The sequence below is a fragment of the Gekko japonicus genome, unplaced genomic scaffold, assembly GCF_001447785.1.
Source record: "Gekko japonicus isolate JY-2015 unplaced genomic scaffold, Gekko_japonicus_V1.1 scaffold7215, whole genome shotgun sequence".
Taxonomy (NCBI): domain Eukaryota; kingdom Metazoa; phylum Chordata; class Lepidosauria; order Squamata; family Gekkonidae; genus Gekko; species Gekko japonicus.
Window position 1 is genome coordinate 3,713 of NW_015165476.1, and position 6,895 is coordinate 10,607.

General features: G+C 45.6%; 1 protein-coding gene across 1 annotated transcript in view; it reads right to left on the reverse strand.

The window, feature by feature from the left end:
- Positions 1-2,486: 2,486 nt before the first annotated feature.
- The window catches only part of LOC107109999 (protocadherin beta-16-like), a gene marked incomplete at its 3' end in the record, with an annotated part of 11,082 nt that continues 6,673 nt past the window's right edge, over positions 2,487-6,895 (reverse strand). The window contains exon 3 of the mRNA XM_015410710.1: positions 2,487-2,586. Within this exon, the coding sequence (XP_015266196.1) occupies positions 2,487-2,586 (100 nt within the window). The remainder of the gene's footprint in view (positions 2,587-6,895) is intronic.

A 6,895-nucleotide genomic window follows, 5' to 3' on the forward strand; every position in this document is an offset into this window, starting at 1 on the left:
CCCTGTGTCTCTACTCATGTCTCACCGTTTTTGAGCCTCTACCTTTTCGCCCCTCCTTCTATGAATTCCTGCCTATGGGCCAGGGAAGCATTTGCCTCTGATGTCCCCTGAAGGGCACGCACACCACCTATCGCAGGTCTGAAGGGCTAAGCCTGTGCCTCGATCCCCCCCCCTGGAATATACAGACCCAGAGAGTGAAATAGATGACAAGTAAATAAGACCCATGTTAATACAAGCTCAGAAATCTCTCCTAGACCAGTGGGACGGTGTAATGATTGGCAAAAAGTTGAAGTACTTATTCAGATATACCAGTTAATATTTACTCTGTTCAAAAAAAAATGAGCCAGTTTTGGTGTAGTGCTTAAGAGCAGTGGACTCTAATCTGGAGAACCGGGTTTGGTTCCCCACTCCTCCACATGCAGCCAGCTGAATGACCTTGGGTCAGTCCCAGTTCTCTCAGAGCTCTTCTCTCAAGAGGAGTTTTCTCAGAGCTCTCTCAGCCCCACCTATCTCGCAGCGTATCCTCCTCCTCCTCCTGCTGGTTGGATGATATCCTTGTCTGACATGTATCAGTGGAGTCCATCTTTTCACTTCCTTTCACGCATTCCTCAGGGAAAGAAACCCAGACAGTGGGGTCGTGCCAGATTAACGGTCAGATCTGAACATTTGATATTATTACCAAATTCAAGAAAGGGAATGGTTTTGGATTGCATGTTAGGTGTCATTGGACTGAATATCCCTAGAAAACACTGTCTGAACATTATCTGTGGGCACATATATTTTGGCAGTTTCTCCAAGTGCCATAATAATCTATCGTATGAATTTTCCATTATATTGTTATAAAGCATTGCTGCATTTTATACTTGTACAATTTTGTAATTCTACAGTTCTGTGTTCCTGAGAAACACTATCAACTACCTAGGAAAAGTGTTGGAAATCTTCTCTGGACTTGACTGTTTCCCTTTATGGATTGAGGATTTTTCATTCCCATATGTTACTGATATTGCTAATTATGTGCTTCTTTTCACTTTATTAAAAGTCTCTTTTTGTACATTTATACTTGCGGGTATAAAACAGTTGTTGTTTTATTGTTGTTTTTGGCTATATTAGACTGTGTGCTGTACTGTTTGTTACTTGTTACCCATTAGGTTAAATGACTTTGTGAATCTGCTTCTCAGCTCAGTTTGAATCTTTCAGTCTACAGATTGTCCTGCAGAACAACCCCCCCCCCCTCCAGTTACACTTTCAATCAAGATCTGAAGCAGGACAGTATTTAGTCATAAATGTAAGCTTTATTGGGAAATGGAATGCAAAAAAGTGACCTGCAGCACAATTCATTGCAGAGTGACTCCAGTAGACACCCATTAAGTTCACTAGACTTACATGGGATTAACTTTGCTTAGTATAACCCTTTTAGGGTATGATTGTTGGGGTACAAATAATTTGGATTTCTTTCCTCCTTAGCACACAAGTGCAACCAGCTAATTAAAGAGCAATGCATGCTGTTTATGTAACTACTAGAAATAAGGCCCGTTGTGGAAATAAATACAACGGGATCTAGAAAGAGGCTCTGGGAGAGTGCTCTGGCTTTGGGCAAACAGTGTCAGTCTGCTTTTAAAACATGAACCTGGGACCTGCACACCACCAGAATACAGCAGATTCCATATGCAACTGACATTCCAACTGCCTTGCGGGGGGGGGGAGTTTGAGGTGTGGAATGGAGTGAAGTCCAATCAGCTTCCATATGCAAAAGACCAGGTTGTCGCAGCAGTTGTGGTGTGGGCGGGACCCGGGCTTTGCCTTCTGATTGGTGGCGATATATGCTGAGGAGCAGTGCCATCAGCCATACACTAAGGGAGTGCATTTTAGAATTAGAACCTTGGCACCCACTATTCAATTATATATAAGGACAGATTCTCACCAGCTCCAGCTCCCAAGAAGGCCAGATCACGTGTTGGACATGCAAAGCTGCCTTATACTGACTCAGAGCACTGGTCTAGCAAGATCAGTATTGCCCACTCAGATTGGCAGCACTTCTCCAGGGTCCCAGGCAAAGGTCTTTCACATCACCTCCTACCTGATCCTTTCAACTGGAGATTCTGGGCACTGAACCAGAGAGCTTTGGCATGCCAAGCAGGTGATCGGTCAATGAACCATGCCCTCAACCCCTACGAATGTTTACAGATTTGCCATTGATTCAAAGTTAGTAGCCTTGATGCCTGGCTTGTTAATCCCAAAACTATTAAAATAGTGCTGGTGAGCAACTCTTGAAAATAGCTTGTTGCTACAGAAAAGCTTATTGCTTTACATAACATGCTTTATGCATGGGCTAGAGACAGGGAAGTAAAAATAGGCCAAGGCTGAGGTCCTACTTATGCTTGCTAGTGAGAAATCAGTGGCATAGATAGGATTTACGATCATTTTACACCAGACTGAAGTTCCCAAAAAGAATGGTCTCAAACTATAAATCTATATGCAATTCTTACCCAAAGTTCTGAGGCAAAGTCAACATTTCTCCAAGCATTAGTGTTTCTGCCCCTTTTACAGTAGAAGGATCATCTTTCATTAACTGGTTGAGCAGGTCTCCTGCAAAAATACAAAAATGAGTCAGATATGTCATTGTCAACCTTTTTAGATCCAGGACCTAATACTCCAATCTGGTACTGAGACCCTGTTTTAACCTAACATGGCTACCCATCTTGATCTATCTCCCCAATGGGGACCCAAAGTGGCTTACACCATTCTCCTCTCCTCCATTTTATCCTCACAACTACCTTGCGAGGTAGGTTAGGTCGAGAGTGTGTGACTGGCCCAAGGTCACCCAGTGAGCTTCCATGGTAGAGTGGAGATTAAAACCTGCATTTCCCCAGATCCTGGCCTGACAATTTAACTACTACACCACACTGGCTGGCCGTAGGACCGACCAGTTATTATTGCTCTTTAAAAAAATGTTGTGTTTCTTCTGAATTTTTTGAATGGCTCAGTTGACATAGGAAAGGAGCACAGCTGGACCTCTCAGCCAGTGCCTTTTTGTGGAGTAAGAACTATCAAGCAGGAGGCCAAACAGCCTGATGCTGTTGCTGTCTGAAACACCAGGAGCAGATGATCCGAAGGAGCAATATAATGTGAGGGTGCTCGATGACATTGACCTAGACCTCATCCCTTCAAGGTGGCACAAACGTATTTGTTATAGATACTTCCCCCATCCCCATGTTGACAAAACAGTGTCTTTGCAACTGTCAAGCAGGGCAGTAATTGGATTACACCAATTAAATTAAAACTGCCCACATGGCCAAAGAGAAGCCTCTAATGAAGAGTGACAGAGGTTTGTTTGCTGCCGATTCACGTGGACCGGCGTGGAAAAAATGAGGCTGGCACTGGACCTCACGAGGACGTTATGACTGCTGCCAAACAATGCATCTTCTGCCCCAGTAACATCTGGTATAACACAGTGCAGTAAATGTAACAGAGAAGGGCGTTTGGTGGGATTTGCAACACACTGCTGGGATATCACTTTTTTAAACTAATGGACCTTGCAGGAAGAGAAGAGGAAGGGGGCCTGCAACAAGCCAGATGGCTCTTGTGACATCTGGTTCTGCCTTGTGTTTGTGTTTTTTCAGGGCTCTTTTTGTAGAAAAAGCCCAGCAGGAACTCATTAGCATAATAGGCCACACCCAACAGCAGGGCCTCATTAGCATATTAGGCCACACCCCATGACAGCACAGCTCATTAGCACATTAGGCCACACCCCCATGTTACCAGAAGTGTGCTCATCCAGCCACACCCACCTTTTGCTTCTTATTCTGTTTACCTTGTTTGTTGTCAAAACTCAGGGCCTTTTTTGTAGCAGGAACTCCTTTGCATGTTAGGCCACACACCCCTAATGTAGCCAATCCTAATGAGTTTCTGCTGTTGGGTGTGGCCTATTATGCTAATGAGTTCCTGCTGGGTGTGGCCAACTCGGGAGCCAGCCGGAACTCCGTTCCTGTGCGTTCCTGCCCAAAAAGAGCCCTGTTTGAGCTTATACCATCCTTACCGAAATAACGTCGTTTCCATCTTGGGTTCCTGGCACGATTCAGGATCCCAGCTGATGTGGGGATTGTTTGACACACAGGATGAGCCTGACTAACCACCCGATTCATCCTCATGAATCCCCAGTGTTGCTTGTGACCGAGGAGAGCTCTCCTGTAAATCGAAGGTCCACAGGAATACTCTGCCTCAAGGAGTATATAATGATAATCAGAGACACTTTGCAGAAATACACCGGCTTTGTCTGGCAGCGGTAATGAAGACCAGGGAAGAAAACATTTCCCTCTCTTGTAGTTTTGGAAATCGGGGTAGGTGTTGATTGGCGGCACGTTCAGTGCAGACCAAGGGATACCTTGACAAAAATAATGCTTTGTGGGCTAAGGTTGCCAGCTCTGGGCTGAGAAATACCTGGAGATTTTGGGGAAGGCGGGGTTTGGGGAAGGAAGGCCCTCAGCAGCGTACAGTGCCACAGAGTCCTCCCCTCCAAAGTAGCCATTTTCTCCTGGAGAGAAGATCTCTGGAGTCTGGAGGTCAGCTGTAATAACAGGAGATCTCCAGGTGCCACCGGGAGGTTGGCAACCCTATTTATGGGCAGATATATAATGGAGCTGTGGTGGCTCAAGTGGTTAAGACGCTGAACTGCAGGCTGTGGAAGGTCGGTAGTTCAGCAGTTCGAGACCCGGGTGTGCTGCATGACGGAGTGAGCTCCCGTCTCTAGTTCCAGCTCCTGCCAACCTAGCAGTTCGAAAGCAAGAAATTGCAAGTAGATAAATAGGTACCACTTCGGTGGGAAGGGAACAGCGTTCCGTGCGCCTTGGTGTTTAGTCATGCCGGCCACATGACCATGGAAACGTCTTTGGACAGCGCTGGCTCTTCAGCTTTGAAACGGAGATGAGCACCGCAACCCTAGAGTCGGACTCGACTGGCTTTCAAGCAGGGGAACCTTTACCTTTTACCTTTATATGCCTTTAGGGGAACAAATATTTCAACTGTTAAATATTTCACAGTGCTTGAAGTGGGGGGGGGGGACATTAAAGTCCACTCTGGCTATGAGACCGTAGCTTACAATGCTGGGGTTTCTGCTTTCGAAATCATTATCAATATGCACGGTTTTTAAGGAAGTGGTTTTATTATTTTAAGAACATACAAACATAATATCGAAATCTGGCAAATAATATATAAATGTTTCCAGCATTTCATTTTCATCTCAACAGAAAGGAGAGAGAGCACACAAAAGAAAGGGTTTCCCAGCCTTTCATAACTCTACAGAACCATGTTTTTACTGCGCTTCGGGTGCAGCCGGCATCCCTTGAAATCAGCGGGTTGGCGCTAAGGACGATCCCTTTCTGCTAACGTGAGGCATCTCCCTCCAACACAGCCAAGCTCCTTTTTTGGAGTGAGTCTCCTTGCTAAGTGGAAGGGAGGCCCTGGTTTGGACGCACTGAATTCCCTGTTGGTGCCAACTGGTGATAGACTGCACACCGCATGACTGAACTGTTCAACTACTCCATAATACCACGTGTTTACTCTCTTTCATCCAGAGGTCAAAATGTTTTCACCGTTGTGAGTTTTCACCATTGCTTAAATATAGTATAATTTCCAAAATACAAATGTTTACAAAAAGAAGACCTAGTCCTAACCCACACTATCACATAACCACAACTGTGTAAGCACGCCACTGTAACATACTTTACAATTCTTTTGTTAAGATGTGAGCGCTTTACCATGGGGTTGTGCCTGGGTTTATCGCCGAACGGCCCCTTCGGCGGAAGGGATCCGACTGGTGGCAAACCCAATTCCGTTACCGTGGGAATAGTTCCCAACACTGTGTGAGCCAGCATCTAAAGGAGGCACAGACAGTCCCGAAAGGAAAGGCGGGTAAAGTCTCCTTTTGACAAGCAGAGTGGGTCACTCTTCCTCAGTTGTTGCAAATGAACAGGGACCAACTGGCACAATTTTTCCTCATCATGAGGCACGTAAGAAGAGTTAAATTTCCTGAGACTTGAGCCCGGGCCGTGGGTTCCTCAGCCATCTTGAGCAAAATGGGATCACTGCTATTGTGAGTGGTCATATTGTTCCGGGTAACGTTCAAATTCCACATCATAATGTCACCCCTTCTACCTCTTGCATTTGGGGGGCTTTTGACCCCACTATTAAGAAATTTCTCCCTTCTATCGTTCTGGGTAACATTCAAATTCCACATAATAATGTCACCCCTTGTACCTCTTGCATTTGGGGGGCTTTTGTCCCCACTATTAAGAAATTTCTCCCTTCTATTTGATCTATCCCCCGCCCTTCACTTAGAGTCTCAGAGCGGCTTACAATCTCCTTTCTCTTCCCCTCCCCACAACAGACACCCTGTGAGGTAGGTGGGGCTGAGAGAGCTCTCCTGAGAACTGCCCTTGAGAGAACAGCTCTGAGAGAATTGTGGCTTGCCCAAGGTCACGGCAGCAGCTGCACGTGGAGGCGTGGGGGAATCAAACCCGTTTCTCCCAGATTAGAGTCCACGCTCCTAACGACTACATCGAACTGGCTCTCAATTCATCTGATGAAGGGGGCTCTAGTCCATGACATTTTCTGCCAGAATACAAATTTGTGGTTTTTTGCTACAGCAGACTGATATGGCTTCTGGAATTAAATTTCAGTGAAATTGTGTGTGTGTGTGTGTGTGTGTGTGGACACTACAAAAGAGAAGTTTCTAGCACATGGCTAAAGAAAGAAAAAGGACAGACTTAAGCATTTAAAAAAGGAAGCATACACACAAACGGAATAGGACTAAGCAGCTACGAGCACCATTCACAGGAAGACTCTCCCAACGGAAAGGAATGGGAGCCAATCAAGAGCGTCACTCCGCCCATTCGCATCT